Here is a 20,348-nt window from a genome sequence, read left to right as displayed (position 1 = left end):
GACAAGAGTGCCTCAGAAAAAATGTAGTCCAGCTTGCAAAAAATAACTCCCAACCCCAAAGTAATTTATTGTCTCTCAGGCAGATAAAAGAAGCACATAAAATTGGTTCCACAGGAAGGTCAGATTAAGTACATGAACAAAATACAAGCATATTATATATGTGTGCATATGTGTGTATATATATACATATCTTCTGTTCAGTATCTCTCATTATAGAACCGGGGATCAATCATAACCCCTCAGGGTTTCTTGTCTTGTCCATTGGCTCCTAGCCAGACAGCCTCCCTCCATGGCATTAGACTGGGAGAATGATGAAGGAATAAAGGATTGCATTAAAACAGGAGAAAGGGAGATGGATTCACAGAGCACGATGTGCTGCCAGGTGTTTAGGTGCAGGCAGAGACTTCATCAGTCCTTGTGATGTCAGTGCTGCAGTATCACTTCTTCAGCCAGCTGCAAGAGCAAAGTACTACATGAGTGCCACCCCCCACTCTTTTTTGCATAGAGTGACTGCCTGCCTCTGTCGTTGAGGATGCAAACAGTTATTTGAGCATCCACATGGCTGCAGCTTAGGTTTCAGTTACACCGAGCTGCTTACTTGGCAAAGAGAGTTGGAGAACAACTGTATCAGCACTTGTACTGCACAGATTTATCTAGATTTTGATGTATCTGTACAGGCTTTGTCCTCTCTTTATGGGGATTATTTTTAACCTTGATAAAATGTAGGTGAAAATGAGGTGAATTCTTTGACCTGTTATGCTCTTCACCACATATACATCCCAGCTCTGATGCAGTATCTGCCAATAAACATTCTCACTGAATTCTTGGCGAGAGTGAAAAAAAAATTAGGTGAAACTATCACAGTTTGCCAATGTCACCAGTGAAAATGAGGCAGAAGTCCTGTTCTCTACCCAAGCATTCACTGAAATTGTTCATGCAATCATTTATACTTCCCTTTCGCGCTCCACTTCCAGTGACAGAATGGCTGTCAGTGTTTCCAACAGCTGCTTCTGACGCCTGATACCATATAAGCTTAAAAACATGGAAAAGGGCAGCTTCTCTGCTGAGAAATCCTTGCTCCCATGAAAAGGGTCATGACATGATGCTGTATTTCACATCAACCAAGGCCTTCAGGAAAGGGTACAAATCAGAGTGTTCTGCGATTTTTTTTTTTTCTCTTCTTTTGTTACTCCTGGGAGATTATTGGCAGTTTTCACCAACTGCAGTCCAGCACTGTGCTAGCAGAGCTGGAATGAAATCACAGACATAATGGATTTCTAAAATTTGGTTTCATCCTTGTGCTTAGGTGTGTGCCTTCCATGTCCACAACCTTGCTATCCAGATCTCAGATTCAACCGTGAACCTGACCAAAGGACTTTGGGTTGGGCTAACATTTCTCAAGATTAAGATAAATTGAGTGAAACTACTCTGCTCAAAAATTTCCCAGCACAGTGCTACCATGGGTTTGGGATTTAACATAGCTCATAACTCTTAAGTAGGATTTAAGATGAGTAAGAGCTGAAAATGCTGAAATGCAGCTGTATTATTTCACCAAAGAGGCTCAAGTTCAATTTCTCCCCGCTCAATCATCCAGCTCCTCTCTTGAAAGCAGTCTTTGTTCGTTCTGGGTGCCCTCATGGCCACTTACTGTTGACACTGACACGTCTTGTTTTCCAGCAAGTGTTGTCTTGCTTGTGCCATCCTTTTTGCCCGTTGCTGCCGGGAGAGAAGGGACAAAGAACAAATGGTTATTTTTATGCTTCAAATGCTTTCCTCTGAAGTGGTAGTAAAGTAAAGCTGTCTGACATCTGCAGAGTGCCCATCTCAAAAACCTGCTTTGAGTCTAAGGATTGACCCTTTGTCTGTTCTGCCCTGTAACCAGACAGGAAACCTGACTCCTCCTGTGGTTTGGAGAGCCAGTAATCTCTGCACCCTTCACAGGGACCATGGCACTCACCCTTCTCCGATGCCTGCTTATACCACTGATGATGCACAGGCACCCAAGGGCAAATGCCAACAAGCTGCCTCCAACGCTTGCTCCAATTATCACATAGTTAATCCAAACAGCAGCTTCCTCTGTGGGAGGATAAAAGTATTTAGACACAGAAACAAAGAGAATTTTGTAGCTTTAGGGTTGGGGCAGGGACACGATGCTAATTTCCATACCCACGTGGTAATGAAGGCTGATCTTTCTCTCACTGTCTTCTATGAGGTGACAGCTCCACAGCCCTGCAGCACTGATGTTCACCTCCAGCTTTACTTCACGCTGCTTCGAGCTCTTAATGTCCATCTTAGTCCCATTCACACGTTCCCAGCGCAGGTAGGCATTGGGTGGGAGCGGTCGAGAGACCTGGCAGGTCAGGGTCATATTGGCTCCTCTGGAGAGTGGCCCAACAGGGTTAGCTGAGACTGTTAAGGTGAGAAAAGGACATGCGAGTGAGGGCATGGGAGGATGGGTCCATCCATGCTCTTGCATGGCTTGCAGGTTCCTGCAGCTGCTCTTCTTCATGACCCACTTCTTTTTCTCTCACCTTTCATCACCACCAGCTCTATCTGGCTCTGTGCATGTCTTCCTTGGTACTCCAGCTGGCACTGGTACTGGCCAGAATGGTTGAAATGGACTTTGGGGAGCCTCACTTCTATGGTACTTTCAGGTTTTCTTTCAGGTATCTCAAACAGGAAGATGCTGCTTTTTTTGGTCTCAAGCAGCTCTCCTTGAGCTGGGACACTGAAATTAAGCAGCTCATGAGCGTTTGCACTTTCCTGTTGTTTCCAATTCAGCTGTCCTGTGAAACCTTTTCTCCATCTTATCTTCTGAGAGTTCAGATGCCATGACAAGATGACAGTGCTATCAACAGTTACATACTTTCTTTCCAAAACTGGATTCTGAAAACCTGAAATTAGAAGAGACAAGGAATACAGAGGCAGGAAAAGCCATGGTTACGCTTCCCCATATCTACCCTTGATCCAGAGTGAGGCACGCTGCACTCTGTTTAAAAGGGACTTGGAGAAAAGCCATGACATCCTCCAGAAAGGTTAAACAGCACCTGAGAATAAGACAGCAGAAAGATCCAAAGTTCCCAAGCACAGCAGAGCAGAGAAGAACAGACCCCGAGGAAAGGAGAATCTTCTCACTGAAGAGAAAAAATGACTGCAAGAGTGGAACAGAGCTCAGACAGCAGAACAATCTCCAAGCTGCATTGTTGGAAGCCCTGGGAAGTCAACCCTGGGGCACCAGTGCTTGGGATGTGGAGATTAAGTTAACTCATGAGCTGAAGGGAACATTGGTTCCCAAGGCTGTGTGTGAGTTCCATTTTTGTTGTCACATACCTAATACCTTCACAGCAAAGGATATGTTCTGCTTAATCAATGGAGAGTCTGAATGGACCTGACACACCCAGGTCCCGCTGTCCATAGCCTCCAGTTTCCTTAAATTCACTATGTATTTTTGACGGCTCTTGTTTTGTAATTCTGGTGTTACTCTGTTATTGTTACTGTCAAACAATGCGATGTTGAGATCGGGCAGAGGACTGGATGAATTTTGCATTAAAATCAGCTCAGGGACTTCATTTTGCAGAAAATGCCCATCCAAAGAGATTGTCACTGTAAAAAGAAAAAAGCACAGCCAGTAAGTCAGTTCCTCTACCTGTGAGAGAGAGACAAGCGTTACAGCAAAGAGAACACGGAGACGCCGTGCTCTGGAAATGGAGGAGAAATGGACTGTGATCGCCCAGGACAGAAGAAAGGCAGCTGGACAAAGAATCCCAGCAGAGATGTCTCCCCAAGCTCTATGGTCCCCTCCCACCACTCACATTTAAAGACATGCAGTGAGGTGCGGACTTTGTGAGAGCTGTATTCACAGGTGTAGATGCCAGCGTCCGAGAGCTTCAAGTTCTGCATCCACAGCTGTTTGTATGGCGCCTTGATGTCAAATCCACCTCTAATGAATGCTGGTGCTTTTGGAAAAAACAGGCTTGGTTAGGAGGGAAGAGGTTTCTCAGCTGTGTAAAGGGAGAAGGGATAATGAATTGGAAGCCTTACTTTTCCAATAATTTCTCTTTTCTATACGACATAGGAGAGTATCATAGTACTTCCAGGTCACAACGGTGTCCTGAGATAATTTTGAGTCAGGAAGTATGCCTGTGCAGTTCAGGGTCACCTCCCCTCCTGCGACCCCAGTCTGGAGTTCATTTTGTTGAGCCATACTGGAGAGCAGACCTGAAAGTCAATACCCACCAAAAGAAGGCATAAGTTCACTTTCTGCAGGGTCACTCAGTAAACATTTCCCAGTCCTCCAAAAAGATGTTGATATTTCTCCTCCCTTTCCCAGACACTGAAATGATCCTCAGTTTCTGAGTTTGTCACTCCTTCATATCATCAAGCAAGCAAGCAAGCAAGCTCTTTTATTACCTGGCTAATGGTTATTTTCTTTCACATACATTCAGACAAAAAAAAATGGGAAAATGCCAGTAGTTATGGTGGACTGACCATCATTCATAATTTTGAAATGTCAACAATTTTACTGAAACAGCCTTTTTCTATTGGATAAGAGTTAGTTATTCTACTGGTAGCAAATGAAGGACAGTATATGTCAGCCCTCCTTCACTCCCCAGTCAACACTTGATGCAGCACTGACAAATTTGCTCACACCTTCTTCCAGTTTTGCATGGACAAAGACTGAAAACACAGAAAAAATGGAGAGCTAAAGTAAAAAAGGAAAGAAGTCTGACCTAATGTCAGGTTCCTGTTCTTGGGAGGAAGGCTATGTGACAGTAAAAGAAATAGGATGTATAAGGTTGAAGAAACATTAGGAAGGGTTTCTTGGGAGAATCATTTCCTCTCTTTCACTATACAGAAGGTTTCTGCAGAAGACCTTAAGAAGGAGATGGATTTGCCAGAAGTAAGTTTGGGAATAACAGGGTTGTGGTCTCCTGCCTCACTGCTGGTAAGGTCTCAGAGGTGCCTAGCCTGCAAATCCCCCAGGTGACCTGAGTACTAAGGAGCTGTAGAAGTGTAAAATGAAAAGTTTACAAGAGTTCAGTGTTGGGTTTGCCAGAATTTACATAATTGTGCATTGAACTACAGAAATTTACGATTTTGTCTTAAACTGTGAAATTAGAAAATGTTATTGGTAAGAGTTGATGTATTTTGCTTTTCATTTGGGTCTAGGGTGCGCAAGAGATTTCCAATCTTTCCTTTGTGACCAGAGGAATCAAAGCTGGATATCTGAGAAATGCAGGCTTGGCCTTATTGACTGTCTTTCCTTTCTTGCAAAATGAGCACTAAAATATCCACCAAAGCTTATACCACTAGCAGTCGAGCTAAGCAAGCCAGTAGCATTCCATTTGTAAGGGCAAATCTGTCATGAGATTCTGAAGATCACATCACAGGTATGTTTTTGCCCATAGAGCTGGAGGCAGTGTGGAGGGCAGTATTTTCCACTCTGCTTGGTGTGTATCCTGGTTCTCACAGGACCCCCACTTCTCCAACTGCACAGGGCAGCTCCCCAAACCTGGCCATGCACCCTGGCTTTGGCTGGCAGGCTCAGCAGGCGGGCTGGGAACAACCTGAGTCCCAAAGCTAAACCGTGTGAGGAATCTTACGCGACACATCAGAAAGAGCCTAGGAGCACACCGAGTGTTGTGAGGCTGGTGAAAAGGCTGTGAGAACCCTGAGGGTTTGCTGAGCCCAGGACTCACCCAGAAGCAGAAGCAAGAAGGCAGCAGCCATGCAGCTCACAGCTGTGCCGCACGACTCCATCGCTGTGGGAAAGCTCCTCCCGTCCGCGGAGAGCAGAGCTGGAAATGCTCTCACTGCCAAGGGATCTTACCCTGGAAGACCCAAATGCTCTGTTAGTGATGTTTGATTTTCAGACCTTGATGGATGGGACTTGTGTTCCCAGTCAGCTCCCACCATCCTTCAGCACAGCAAAATGGAAGCTTATTGGGAAAGTCACCAGAGCCCTTTGTTTCAGCAAAGAATCCATCTGCAGTGTGCCCCTGGAGTTTGGTAATAAACATTTCATTTTACTCATCCCTAGGTTTCTGGCATTCATCAGGCAGCAGCTGTTTATACTGCCAAGAGTTCTGTGCTTTTTTACTTCTCTATGGTGGGTTATCATCACTCTTGCAGAGATTAAAGCTAAACACATACAGGGCTGCATTAACGAGAGCACAGCTAGCTCTGCTGGAAGTAGAGTGAAGTAATTATTTATTTCTATTTGGCACACCTGAGGTCTCATCTAGGATACAGGGTACATTTTTGGGCCCCCAGTACAAGAAGGATGCCAACAAACTGTGCAGAGTTCAACAGAGGGGCTAGTGAGACAGTGAAGAAGTTAGAGCACCTGAAATACAGGGAGAGGCAGGAAACTGAGCTTGACAGGGAGAAGGGAGCCAAAGTGGAATCTAATTTCACTTTCCCATTATCTAATGGATATTACCTAGAAGAATAAGCTACATTCTTCTCAGATGTGCACAGGGGAGGAACAGGAGGCAGCAACCATATGTTGAGCAAGGAAATGTTGACTAAATAAGAGGAAAACTTTCTTCCCACGTGAAGGTGGTTCAGCAACGGAATAGGTGCCAAGACATGCCAGGCAATCTCCACCGTTGGAGATGCTCAGAAGTTGCCTTGTCAAGCTCTGAGCAATGTGTTGTAGTTTTAGACTCAACTCAGCTCTGAGTAGGAGAATTAACTGGTGACCTCACAATGTCCCTTACCATCTAAATATTTCCATGTAATTTTGTGATTCTATGATTACAGCCATCTTTAGGCTGTTACTAATATTTTTCTTCAGGTTTGGACTTTTTGTTTAGGTGTGGGTGTTTTGGGTTTTTTGTTGTTATTGTTTTTGGGGTTTTGTTTCGGATTTTTTGTTGTGTTTTTTTTTTTTTTTTTTTTTAACTTCTTACCTTAAAAATCTCAATAACCAGGAAGTCTGATGTTGAAAAGACCTGCTTGAATCCTTATGACTATTCAATGAAAAGTATGGGGAGAAGGAAGGATTGAGGTCCAAAAGAAGCAGTTGCATTAATGGTAGCAAAGCCTTAAGTTGGAACTGGAAGCTAATGATCTTGTTGAGGTGAGTTATCAAATTAGATGCAATTTCTGACCGTAGCAAAGACCAAGTGCTGGTAACAGCTGCAGCTGGGTGAGCTGACAAGGTGAAGGGGACCATGGCTGCTGGTGCAAGGATACTACTGATCTCCCCATCCTTAAACCAAGGTGTGTATCACAGAAGGGAAGCCAAGCAGTTTAAATGCTCTGGGGAGTGAGCAAGCCGGTGAGGTGACCTCCCTTCTCTGAAAACAGGCACGTCAGGCGTGTGACAGGCTGAAGGCTGGAGTCTTAATGGGATTAAACTCAAAACAAATGCATGAATAATTCTCTACAATATTTATACATATGATGTGCAATGTTAAGTGTAATATATTCTATTAGAGCATAATTTAATACTGAAATTAATTTAATGATCAGAGCATGTGAAGCCATCAAAGAGTAGATGAAAGCATCAGCACTACATTTAAATGGAGATCAGGTCAGCACAACATCTGACATCCAGACCAATGTACACACATGCACAGAAGAAAAATATGTGTGCAAGAGCAAGACAGCAACCATATGCACCATCAGAAGAGAAACAGGTGGCAAAGACACAGTCAGAGAAGGCTTGCGTCTTGCCTCGTGCAAAACAAAAAAACCCACCCCAGGCAAGGAAATATTTGCATGAGCTGTTTTCTATGAAAATTGTAAAACAAAGGAGCAAGTGCAGACGATTGGAGATCGCTCCTAACAAGATGCAGAGGCAGTGATGAAGCAGTTTGCTGGGTTAAGCTACAGAATAAAGAAAGGGGCACTAACAAGGCATCTGTATGCGTCTCACTCCAAAGGAACATTGATAACTGAGAACTGGCACAGGGCCCTGAGTAAGATCCATTCCTGAGGTGACAGGAGAAACTTCATCCCTGCTGTGAAATCTCGCATCACCTGTTTCTGTGGGATGAAAAAGTCAGCCCCCACTCCAAAGTAATATCTGTGAATTAACAGCTCAGTGATGGGTTTCAAATTTTTTAAGTCATTAAACTTTATGTAAAACCTGAAGGTAACAGAACAAGTAAAAATTAATGAAATCACTGAGTCACACCTCATAATTTTGTTTTGACTGGGAATCTCTATTCTCCTTTCATATATCTTCAGTTCGTTTTTTGCCTTCTTGCTTCCTGGTTATTGAGCAAAACCACACAACCAGAGCACTGTGGGACTGGTGAACTGCTGACCTTGTGCATCTCGGTAGATGCAGATTGATGCATCTTTGTTCTTCTGTTTCTTCTCTTGGTTTCACAACTTCTGCATTCCCACTTTGTTCACACTAATCTTTGTATTTCTGCGGCAGATCTCCACAGTGCGATGTTACCACCTACATGTTACAAATCAGTGGGGAAAATGGGTTGCCTTCAGCTAGGATTTCTTTCATGCACTTTCCCTCTCTCTCCCTGTTTATTTCTACTTCTCATACATGCCACTTCCAGTTCCCCCCTGCCTTTCTATCCCCTTCTGCATCCCTCCAGGCCAGATCACGGGCAATGCTGCTCCTGCTCCGGAGTTTACAGATCTCGGTGAGCAAGGCTCCGCTGTGTTAACCGAGCAAGCTGCTCTCATTAGCGGATGCTTGTAGCAGACCCACGGCCTTCTTACAGGCAGCCCAGCTGTATCTTTCGGTGGTACTCATAAATTAAGCGGTGTCACAGAATGTCCCCAGGCACTGGAACATACTCATCAGTCCTGTTAAATTGCTAGTACATTTTCTGACACATTTTTGGCCGGGGACAACTCTCGCTCTCCCGAGCAACTCTTGGGATTCATTTAGGTGTTAGCATGGGCCAGGGACCTCTCCCATTAGGTGGCTGGCATGTGGCCAGTTCATTTTGGAGGTTAAGTGAGTTTAATAGCCCAGACCATCTCATGCCAGCTGGCCTCTGTGCCAGAAACAGTCCAGGCATACTTGATTTATTAGCACGTCTAGCAACGGAGGAGCAGGGCTCCTTCCCAAGCGAACATTGATTTCCTTTTCATTTTAACTTCCCCCTCTTATTAAACTGGTTTAATTTCCTTCTCGACTTATTTTAATGATCCCTGCCTCTCTGAGGGATAGGAAGAGGAGAGCTGAGGTAGTGAGTGGGCTTGCTCCAGAGAATGATGCCTGCAGGACCAAGTCATGCCTGGAGAACATCTGCTTGAGAGCAGGGCTGGCAGCTCCTCAGTCCCTCCAGCACGGAACCCCAGCGGGTGATGGCTACAGAGACCTCTCCGCAGGCTGGCACTGGCATGACACAGGAGGAAACTTAAATTAAAGAAAACCTCAGCAAATAAAAACTCGGCAAGCGCTCCTGATGCAGGGCAGGCCATCGCCTTTTCTCGGTGTGTTCCTGCGCCTCTCTCTTGCAGCGTGGTTTGGTTTTCTCCTCTCTCTCTTGTTTGTGGCTGTGCTTTTGATCTGGCAGCAGCTCGTTCTGCCAGGGTGAGGGCCCCCCCAGCCCTCCCTCCCCACCAGGGCTCCACACCTCAGCTTCCGCTGCGGCATTTCCCCTTTCGGTGCCTGCCGGGCGAGGGCTCAGGGCTGCAGCTGCCTCTTGCCCTGCTCGAGAGTTAGGCTCAGCTGTGGGGCTCTGGGCTAAAGGGGTTCACCTCTCTTCTTCTCAAGTTTAAAAATCGGAAACAAAGCTGACCTGGGTCTTTTACCAAATAGTGGTTTCTTGGAATTTGCTTCTTAATGTTAAAGCAGATGTCAGGTGAGCAGTAGGCAGGGCAAGAGACAAAGTGCAATGAAAATAGCCAGCAGAGAGCAAAGTTATGACAGCAGTGAAGGTCATTTCATGGTCCCTAATGTCCCCCTGGACTGTTTGAGCCTGCCTCCATTTCCTCCCGAGCATCTCTGCTCATCCCAGAGCAGATGCCACCCTTCTCCTGTTGGAGCTCCTGGGAGAGGGAAGCGCTGGAGCAGGATCCATGGGGTCACACAGGTGAAAGCAGCTGATCTTCCCTCCCTGAGAGAGGGCCCACCATCAGGACAAGGCAGGGTGGCGATGTCACTGTGTCGGCACCAGCTGAGCTCCCCTCAGCCATGAAGTACCCCATGCCTGGAACCATGTGCAGGCCACAAGAAGTGGCTCCATCTCCACAGCCCAGGCTGCTCCCTTCTGGCCTAAGCGGAAGCCAAGATCTACCCTTCTAAAGCCACCAGAGGCTGTGACTAATCAAGGCACTGTGATGCACTCCGAAATCAGCTCCTTCATCAGCCCTCCAACCCTGTATGTGCTTGGGCCGACATTTGGGTATCATCCCTCCTTAATTTTTGCTCTGGTCCTCACGTGGGGCTGCGGCAGATCAGGTGGGCACTGTCCCTGCGTGCTCAAGAACCGCTGGTGGGGATGTGGCGGATGCTCAGTTTGGATGAGCCGAGCCCTGCGGTGCTGCAGGCAGCTTTGGCAGACATGTTTGTGAGGCACTGGGGAGGACAAAGGAGAAGTCAGGGAGAACTCATCACAGCCTTTTTGTACTTAAAGGTATCTTATAAAAAAGATGAAGAGAGAGAATTCAGGGAGAACTCATCACAGCCTTTTTGTACTTAAAGGTATCTTATAAAAAAGATGAAGAGAGAGTTTTTACGTGGTCAGATAGTGATAGGAGAAGGAGGAATGGTTTTAAACTAAAAGAGGGTAGGTTTAGATCAAATGTTAGGAAAAAATCTTTTACTCAGAGAGCGATGAGGCACTGGAGCAGGTTGCCCAGAGAAGCTGAGGCTGCTCCACCCCTGGAAGTGTCCAAGGCCAGGTTGGATGGGGCTTTGGGTGACCTGGTCTAGTGGAAGGTGTCCCTACCTGTGGCAGGGGTGTTGGAATGAGATGTTCTTTAAAGGTCCCTTCCTACCCAAACCATTCTGTGATCCTATGACTCTGACCTGCACCAGGGAGTGTCGAGTTCATAGAGGAGAACACTGAGAAGTGTCCTGAACTCAACCTTCATGCACCATGTGGTGCATCTGAGGAGGCTGACGGAGGCTGAGTAGGTTACGCCACCCGAAAGTTGAAAAATTCAACCAGAAATTAAACCGCTGCTTTCAACAGCGCAGCAGCCCGTGGAAGGGGAAAGCAAATATCTTTTCTGTTGCCCTGAAGTTGAAAGGATCCTTCTTTTTCCAAGAAATCCTGCTCACTCAGCCCCGGGCTAATGGATCAGGCTGCATTGGCAGCCAGTGTCAGGCAGTGAGCCAGTCAGCTTGGATTAGCAGAGCAGACCCCTCCGGTCTCAGCACGTACAGATGTAAGTAGACATCCTTACTTAGCTAGAGACTGGCATCTTCCTATTTTTGCAGGCTTTTTTTAGAATAAAGTTCCCCTTCCTGCAGGGTTTGTGGAGAAGGTGATAGCAAGTGGCAGCTGGTGGAGGGCTGCTCCCCAATGCATTTCCAGCCCTTGGGGATATGCCAGTGACAGGCCCTCGTGTAGGACGTATTTCCCTCTATATGGGTTTAAAAGATCCATGAGATCCCCAGGCTCTGAGGCAAGCTGTGCCTTTCGTAACTCCCTTTTCTTCCGCCCCTTCCAGAGAAAATTCCAGGGAGAAAAAGAGCTTTTAGTTAAAATGAAAAGGCCTTGAGGAATTGCACAGCCAGAAGTATTATCAAGCCAAAGACCTTTGAGAGGGCCGAAACAGCAACTTGAGTGGAGTAATAAAGTTCATAACATTAAAAAACCCGAGAACAGGCTGGCCTCTTAGCAAAAGAAAGAGTTTCCTTACCTCTTTTCTTCTCAGCCTCTGCGTTTCTTGCGTTTCTCTCAGCCTTGTGTTTGTCACCTGCCGTAATTGATCTCACCCAACTACAGCTGAAACAAAGGAGGAGCGAAACTGATGTTCAGCAAGCAGATGTTTGGTTGGCCTTGATGTCTCCTCCTCTCCAGCCGGAGCAACAGCAGGGTCCTGCTGCCAGTCCAGGTTCTGCTGATATCCGCCGGCTTCTCTAGGCAGATGGTGATTTTCCAAAGGCACGTGATTTCGACTCTGGGTGTGAACAGGAACGGGCCTGAGCGGAAGGCGATGTACGGCAGCGGTGGGGAGAATGAGTGTGCAAAGCAGAGAGAGCCTATTGGCCATAGGGCAGCTGATGGAGGCCATGACGGGGCCGAAACTTAGACATGAATCGAAACTTAGAATTGAAACTCAGAGCCAGCCCGGAGCTGGCTCTTCTCCACTGAGGGGGAAAGCTCACAAACTAAGAGATCAGAGCCCAGCAGATCTGGACCCGGCCCACACCTCGCGCACTCTGTAAGAGTGATCTGAGCTCCATTTCCCAGCCTTGGTGCACCACCACCAAGAGGAGGCACCTCTGAGGAGCTGACCCCAGCCCCACCTGCCTGTGGAGTATGTCTGAGGTTTAGGGAGAGATGAGAGAATATTTTCTTCATAGCAGTGGTGGCTTTTCCTTGGCTGTCTGTCAGCACCCCCCCAGCTGCTCTCTCATTCCCCCTCGTCAGCAAGGCAGAGGGAGAAGATGTGGGAAAGCCTCTCAGGTTAGGATAAGGACAGGGAGATCTCTCCCCAGCTACTGTCATGAGCAAAACTAACTTAACTTGGGGAAAGCTTCATTTAATTTATGAATTAAATTATATTAAAATTTTTATATTATTATATTAATATTATTATAAATTAAATTATATAAATTGATAAAACGGTGATTAAAAAAACCCAAACAAAACCAAAACAAAAACGCCACAACAAAAACCGCTAAACTTTAAAAAGCTTCTCTCACCTTTCTGAACTTCACATCTGACTCTTCTGTCCCTCCTTCCTCCCCCAAAGTGTTACACGGGACAGGTCATGGGAGTGGTGGTCGGTTCAGAGCACTTCATCTCTGCTGCTTCTTCCTGCTTATGCTGTTCTCCTGCTCCACCATGGGGCCCTTCAAGAAATGCTCTGATGTGGGTTCCTCCCATGGATTGCAGTTCTTCATGTTCATCTTGACATTAGAAAGATTTTTTTTGCAGCGAAAACAATCAGTCACCAGAACAACCTCCCCAGGGATGTGGCAGAGTTGCCATTGCTGGAGGCTTTCAAGGCGTGGTTGGGCGCGGTGCTAAATAACCTCATCTAGGAACCCAGTGTGGGTCCTGCCAGAAAACCTACTCCAGTGCAGCGCTCCACGGGCTGCAGGGGGAATCTCAGCTCCGGCACCTGGAGCACCTCTTGCCCCTCCTTTTCCCCTGATCTTGGTGTCTGCAGGCCTCTTTCTCCCACGTATTGTCCTTCCTGTCTCCCACAGCTGCTGTGCACATCTTTTTACCCTTTGTTAAATACTCTGTCACAAAGGTGCCACCAGCATCACCCTTACTCTGCACTGGGTCTGCTTTGGGGCTGTCTGGAGGTGGCTCTGAGTGACATGGGGCCAGCTCCTTCTCACGTCTCACAGAAGCCACTGATGCAGCCCCTCCATCACCAAAACCTTGCCCTTTAGACCCACTGTAAGGCTGCTCTTCAGTAACCTGTACCAACCTGCACCACTACTGAATCTCAGCTGTTTCCCTTCTCTGTAGGGTGGAGGAGGGGGCTTTTGTGGTTTCCCACCCACATTTGGTCTCTCTCTCTCTCTCTCTCTCTGAATCCCAGCCTCAGCCAAGGTGGCGGAAACCCACTGAGCCCCAGCCACGGCTGAGATTTCATCTACGTGCCACCCACTCTTCTCCTTTTGGCAGTGACTTGCCCCTTTGTCTGGAGGCTGCGGGTGGGAGATGTAACCAGGCTTTGGGGGGAGAAAGGACAGACAGCCGGGTTCACAGCGTGCCACCAGCTGTGACAGGAACAGCCGCCATCAGCACAGCAGCTTCTTCATTGATTGTGACTTTGGAGAAAGATGATGATCTGCTTCAGAGAGACAGTCACCTGCATGAGACAGGAACCTCCCAGTGAGGGATACAAATTGGGATGGGATGGGATGGGATGGGATGGGATGGGATGGGATGGGATGGACACTCCGCCAGTGTCCAGAACTTGGGAAAGCCCTTTTCTGGGACACAGATCTGCAAGAACCTGACATATCACATCAGCATCTTGCAAACTCTCTCCCACGTGTCAAATAGAAATGTCCTCCCTGGTCCCCAGCTGCCAGAGAACGGCTGTCCTGGGGAAAGAAAAAGAGTTAAGAAAACTCAGGTTGCGATTGTAAGGCCGTGGCATCTCGGTGCTTGGAGATCTGGGGCATTCAGCTGGTGCTTCAGCTTGTACAGATTCTGGCTTGCATTTTGTCTCCCCAGCACGCTGTAATGCAGAAACATTGGCTTGTTTTTAAGCAGTTGGTTTATGTCACTGCAAATATCTACCAGAAATAGCATTCCCTGAAGGGGGAAAGCTCGCAAAATGCACTTGAACTTGCTGTAGAGTTGCAAGAAGAAGCAGGGCTGTGGGTCTGAGGTGACAAAGCTGCAGGCTTGTCACATCGTGAGAATGCCCGTTCTGGATCCACTGTCACTCTAGGGTGGGGATGCATCTCTTGGAGCTGCTGCAGCTGTGCAGGGAACAGGTGCCTCTGGGACCGAGGGTCACGGCGTGCAGTGACGTGTCTGTATCACTTTCATCCAAGCATCTCAAAGCACTTTGCAAGCATTAATTAAACATCAGAATCCAGAAGGGATGAATAATATTAGCCAGTCAGTCTCTCTTCTGAATGTAATATTCCTCATAAATATTTAACTGGTTTTTAAGTTCTCTGCCAGCCTGGTTCTCACCTCCCTGGGACAGTTGCTGTACTGCACCCCTGAGGAAAGGGGGCTCATCCAGCATCACACACTGACCCCATGGCACAGTGAGAACAGCCTGAGCACCACACACAGCTCTCCCCCCACAAATCAGTGGCTGTCATGTCTCCCTGCTTTATCCCCTGCAGAGACGCTCTGCGCTGTCTCTCTTTGCTCTAATCCCATCACCAGCGATATTTTTGCAAGCTCGGGTTGGAGATAAACAGATCCTCTCAGTGGAGAGAAGAAGCTTCCAGGCTGTGCTGGGTGATGGTCACAGTCTGCAGAGGCGCTGTCTCCAAGGAAGAGGGAGATAAAGGGAGAAAAGGGCCTCAGAAATCAGGTGTTGAGAAAAGCCTTTTAACCGGCTTCGCTGGAAAGCCAAGATGCCTCCAGAGATCATTTCCTTAAAACCAAGTTCCCTGCACATCAGTGGGGGCTCTGAGTGTGCCTCTGGAGTCTGATCGGTGAAAGATACCCAGATGTGCTGGAAAATTAGTGACTGCCCAGTGATATTGGCGAGAAGGAAGGACAAGTGTTTGATGCAGCATAAAATCCAGATCCTCAGGCACCTGACTACCAGTGGCTTCAAAGGCCAGGATTGTTCTCTTTGCAAGAGAATTGCTGACATCTGATGAGCCTCTCAAGGGGCATTTCTGAGCTAGATGTGGGAGCTAGAAACAAGAAGCTGGCTGCTGAGGGGCCCCAGTGATTTGCTCCAGCACAGTGGTGTTCCTCAGAAAGGGGGGAAGCTGGGGAGAGATACCTCTCTGCAGGCACTTGGAAGCCTGAATTGCGAAGAAAGGGCTCTCTGAGCAGATATCATAAAGGTTCATTTGCTGCTCACAGGGGAAAATCAGGAACCCTCCAGAGAGGTCCTTCATGAGCAAGGGGTCCCCTGTATTTAGTCAGGAGGGATGGAGCCTGATGGAGCAAGACTAGCCAGGTGTGCCGGGAAATCAGGGACTGCTTGGAGGGCGCTGGACAGAGGAATCAAGAACCACTACCTGCAGAAGTGTGCCACCAAAAGTGACAGGGGCTAAAGCCAGCCTAACCAAAACCAATCCCGTGTTAAGGACATGTGAGAAGTGCAACAGGTAGGAGGGAGGTGGCTGGGGGAGTTTTTAGGGACCCATACAGGACGCATATTGCTTACTACTTCACTGTTACTGGCCTTGGCAGAAGCAAGGGGGAGAAGCTGGTGGCAGTAATCGTTTCGATGCCCAGCTGGAGGTGTTTCGCCAGCACAGAATCCCGCCGCACAGTGCACTAGATGGCGGCATTGGCTCGGGACAAGGAGCTGGGCGGGACAGCGGAGCGGCCGCCGCCGGGTGTCCCCGCAGCGCTCTGCCGGCCGCGGGAGCTCACGGAGTCACAGAGAGCTCTGTGTGGGAAGGGACCCGAAAGATCATCCTGTCCGACATCCTGACATGGGCAGGAGCACCTTCCGATAGACCGGGATCCAACCTGGCCCTGAACACCTCCAGGGATGGGGCATCCACAGCTTCCCTGGGCAACCTGTGCCAGTGCCTCACCACCCTTTCAGTGAAGAGTTTCTTCCTAATATCTAATTTGGGATCTTGAAGGGCTGGGGAGTGAGCGGATGGTCCTAACTGAGCTCCTGACAGCCTCCAAAGCTTGTTAGGGAGTTTGCTGGTGTGTCCTCCTGTCTTGGTTTTGAAAGACAGATGTCTGCCAGGGAAAACTAGAGCCTCCCTTGGAATGGAGAATGCAAACCCCCTTCCCTCCAAATTACTATAATTTTGCAATTAGGGACTCTCAGGCAAAGATATGGGAAATAGGAGTAACAGTTCTTTACTAGGAATATTAAAAATAGGGAAATGCAAATGTAGTAGTACAAAAAAAACAAGCAAGCAAGAAAACAAAGATCCTGGAAAAAACCCTGACAGAGTCAGGGGTACGACCTGGCACCCTGGTGGTCAGGGTGTTGGAAGCCTTCCAAATAAGTCCTCCTGGAGTAACAGATGTGGTTCTGTGGAGCAGAGGGTTGAAAGCCCAGTGGCGTTGAGATGGGCCCAGTCTTCCTCCGGGGATCCAGTGGAAAAACAGGATCCCTTGTGTCCTTCAGTCCCAGTTTTTATCCAGCTAGGAACAGGTGGCTCCTCCCCCACAGTGTGGAGCATCTCACAGTGGGATGATGGAATGTGTCATGTCATTGGTGGGCTCTAATGGCCCATTATCAGAAGATGTCCCCCTGGAGGATGGAGGGGTGGTGAAAGAGATAAGAAACACTGCCCCACCTGGATTTAATGGCTGGGCCATTATCAGAAGGCATCCTCCTCCTTCCCCTCTGGAGTAAGGAGGATAACACATCTCCCAAAAAACCAGCTTAAAACAGATGAAATAGAATGCACATTTTTAGGTTACATAATCCAATACACCTCCTAGGTCCAAAACCCGGGTCATTTTACATACAAAAAGGGGGAATGCTGACCTGGTGACGAGAAAGAAGACACACAGTGCTTGTAAAGGAAGATGAACACGAGAAACCTCAGTAAGAATGACAATTATCAAACCCTGGCAAAATCTTCCCTTGTGTGTGACTTCCTGTGTTTCTGGGCACCAGGAGCGTCCCATGTCCTGCTGCCATGAGACCCTCTGAGACCCATCTCTTCAGGTGGGAGTGACACCCTTTTCAGAGCTCACCATGTGACAGCGGGGTGGAAACCTAGGAGAGAAACTCTAGAGCATGATGGAACCCACAGCCATGAAATGACAGTCACAGATGCTTTGGAACTTAGTGGGAGGCACAAGATGCACTGCCCAGAGCAACAGCATTCCCATGAGGAGATCAGTTTGACGGTTTTGCCTTTAGAAGGCAAAAGTAAAACCCTACATATTTTGGGTTTCTTCATCAAAGTGTTGGAGAAATAGAAGCAGAGTACCAAGCCATGGGATTTTTTTGCAGGACTGGTGCTGATATTGTTCCTATAAATTTGACAAGAAAATATAAAACTCAGTGTGCCTTAGTAACCTACATAATTTGAGATCTGGTTTTAACATTTTATTGTTTTTAAAATGCTGTGCAAAATGCACAAAGACCACAATAGATGTATTTTTTGTGTTGCTCTTTTGTCATATTATGCTATTTGTTAGCACTTAGCCTCTCACTGTAAATCCCTCAGAACTCTGGGTTGCAGAACATCTGGACCTAGTTATGTTTTTTCCTAATGATGCTGATCTTTCTTACCAAAAAAAGATGAGTTTGGGATTAAAGATTGTCCTCCTATTCCTTTTGGAGGAGTCCTATGCACAGGAATTTGCATGCATAACACTTACTTTGCATTCCTTAAGCCCTCGTCTCTGCTAAAAGGGAATCCACTGGATTTCTTGTGGGTTTTTTTTAAAAATTTTCATCCCCTGTGCAATGTTTTCATGGCAAGGTCTAGATAGATGGGGAGCTACAGAGTTGGTTTCTGTGAGAAGCTGCCGGAAGCTTCCCCTATGTCTGATACAGCCAGTGCCAGCTGGCTCCAAGACACTGGTGGCCAAGGGTGAGCCCAGCAGCGACGGTGGTAGAGCCTCTGGGGTAACACCGTTAAGTGGGATGGAAAAAAAAAATTAACAAGTGCAGCCAGAGAGAGGAGTGAGGATATGTGAGAGAATCAGCCCTGCAGACACCAAGGTCTGTGCAGAAGGAAGGGCAGGAGGTGCTCCCAGCCCCAGAGCAAAGATTCCCCTGCAGGCCGTGGTGCAGACCGTGGTGATTCCCTCCTGCAGCCCATGGAGGTCCATGGGGGAGCAGAGATCCACCTGCAGCCCACGGAGAACCCCAGAGCAGGTGGATGCCTGAAAGAAGGCAGTGACCCCATGTGAAGCCCACACTGGAGAAGAATCCTGGCAGGACCTGTGTCCCTGTGGGGAGAGGAGCCAATGCTGCAGGTGGGACTCGTGACCCCAGAGGGGACCCATGCTGGAGCCTGTGGGATGGACTCAAACTGGAGAAATTCATGGAGGGACCCCACAGTGGAGCAGGGGAGAGTGTGAGGAGCCCTTCCTCTGAGGAGGAAGGAGTGGCAGAGATAACACGTGATGAACTGACTGTCCTTCTGTGCTGCTGTGGGGAAGAAGGTAGAGAAAACTGGGGGGGAAATTAAACCTTGGAAGAATGGAGGGTGGGATGGAGGTCTTTTAAGATTTGAGTTTATTTTCTCAATATCCTATTTTGAGTTTGTTTGATTGGTGATAAATTCAAATAATTTCCCCATGGCGAGGTGTGATGATAATCAGTGAGTGATCTCTCCCTGTCCTTATCTGGACCAACAAGCCTCTTGTTATACTTTCTGTCTCCCATCCAGTTAGAGAAAGGAGTGATGGAGCAGCTTGGGTGGTTTGACCCAGCCAGGGTCAAACCAACACATTCTGGAGTGTTGAAAATTCTGGAGTGTTATCTGAGTTTTGCACCTGTAGCTGTATCCTTATGGAAAAGCGTCAGGTCTCTTTCCTTCATGTGCCATTTGCTTTATTTCCTGTTTCTATTTATTGACTCCACTTGAAACAGGTTTCCAGATTTGTTTGCTTTATTGTACAGACTCTTGGTCCTTCCACCACAACTCTGCTGACTTGCCTTGAGCCACCTTGATTTGGAAATATTTTCCTATGTATAGGAATAGTTTCTAGGAAGGAAAATCTAAACTGCATAAATACTTCCAGGCTTTTACTCACTATTAACTGCACCATTTCAGGCATCTACCTATCATGACAGGCACGGTGAACAGCTGGGTACAAGTTCAGTGTTGCTGAACTTCTTTCGTAGGAGCAGCCAGAACACTGAAGGGCTGGCTGGAAGTAATGCAGAGAAAGGCTCTGTGTCCCCATGTAAACCAGCACTGCTCCCCTGCTGGGCTGCTGCCTCCTCTTCCAAAGCAGAGCTGACCATGCACAGAGATGGGCCTGTGCAAAATGTCAGACAGAAAGTCCCAAAATCTGGGATTTGTACCTGAAAGGCAATGAGTCAGGAGGGGGTGGGGAAATAACACAAAAGGAGATGTGATAAAACATGGTAAAATAATGACCATCCAAGGTATGATAGATTTGGGAGTCCCTCTTTTCCCAGCCTTTGTGCTGGGAGAAAAGAAAGCGGTGAAAATTGAAAGCTTTCAATTCAAAACTGAGAGAGGAACCATTTTCACACAGTGAATAAGCAGATCTGAGGACTGATTGCCAGAGGAAGTCAGAGAGTACAGGGAACCAGGGGGGTTTAAAGACACGCCAGGCACACATCTGAGCAATGAGAACATCCAGGCTGGTAACAGGCAGTGCTGAAAGTGTTACCCACAGGAGGAGAGAGCATCCCATTGTGTGTGAGAAGAGAGAGCAAACCGCTGTCAGGCACTGAGAGAATATTGTGCGATCCTGATGGATATTGGATTGCCCCTCAGCCCCACGGGGTTTAACCAACCTTTTCTCTGCCTCTCTGGCAGACAGAGGTGATTGAGCTGGACAGATCACTCCCACCTGAAAAGAAAATTGCAGCATTATCCTTTGCCTAGGAAGATGCTGGTACCATGCTGGACTGTCTTACCTTATGTTGGTTCTGCT

At 47.5% G+C, this 20,348-nt stretch overlaps 1 protein-coding gene across 1 annotated transcript; it reads right to left on the bottom strand.

Moving 5' to 3' along the window:
• Positions 1–115: 115 nt before the first annotated feature.
• On the bottom strand, positions 116–11,946 carry CD4 (CD4 molecule). Its single transcript, XM_040055859.1, has 10 exons — positions 11,800–11,946; positions 5,700–5,831; positions 4,042–4,218; positions 3,813–3,956; positions 3,331–3,603; positions 2,532–2,894; positions 2,167–2,409; positions 1,958–2,076; positions 1,649–1,716; positions 116–453 (listed from the first exon to the last, which is right to left on the bottom strand). The coding sequence occupies exons 2-10, from the start codon at positions 5,758–5,760 to the stop codon at positions 438–440; spliced, it is 1,464 nt and encodes a 487-aa protein (XP_039911793.1). The 5' UTR covers positions 5,761–5,831; positions 11,800–11,946; the 3' UTR covers positions 116–437.
• Between the last annotated feature and the right edge of the window lie 8,402 nt (positions 11,947–20,348).

This window comes from Hirundo rustica, chromosome 2 (assembly GCF_015227805.2).
Source record: "Hirundo rustica isolate bHirRus1 chromosome 2, bHirRus1.pri.v3, whole genome shotgun sequence".
NCBI lineage: Eukaryota > Metazoa > Chordata > Aves > Passeriformes > Hirundinidae > Hirundo > Hirundo rustica.
This window is presented reverse-complemented; position numbering and strand designations above follow the sequence as displayed.

Coding starts and splice junctions, on each gene's coding strand:
- CD4 (XM_040055859.1), bottom strand. CDS start 5,760: ATGGAGTCGTGCGGCACAGCTGTGAGCTGCATGGCTGCTGCCTTCTTG. Junction 4,219..5,699: donor CTTCTTGCTTCTGCTTCTGG/GTGAGTCCTGGG, acceptor ATTGACTTTCAG/GTCTGCTCTCCAGTATGGCT. Junction 2,895..3,330: donor CTTTGCTGTGAAGGTATTAG/GTATGTGACAAC, acceptor TTCTAATTTCAG/GTTTTCAGAATCCAGTTTTG.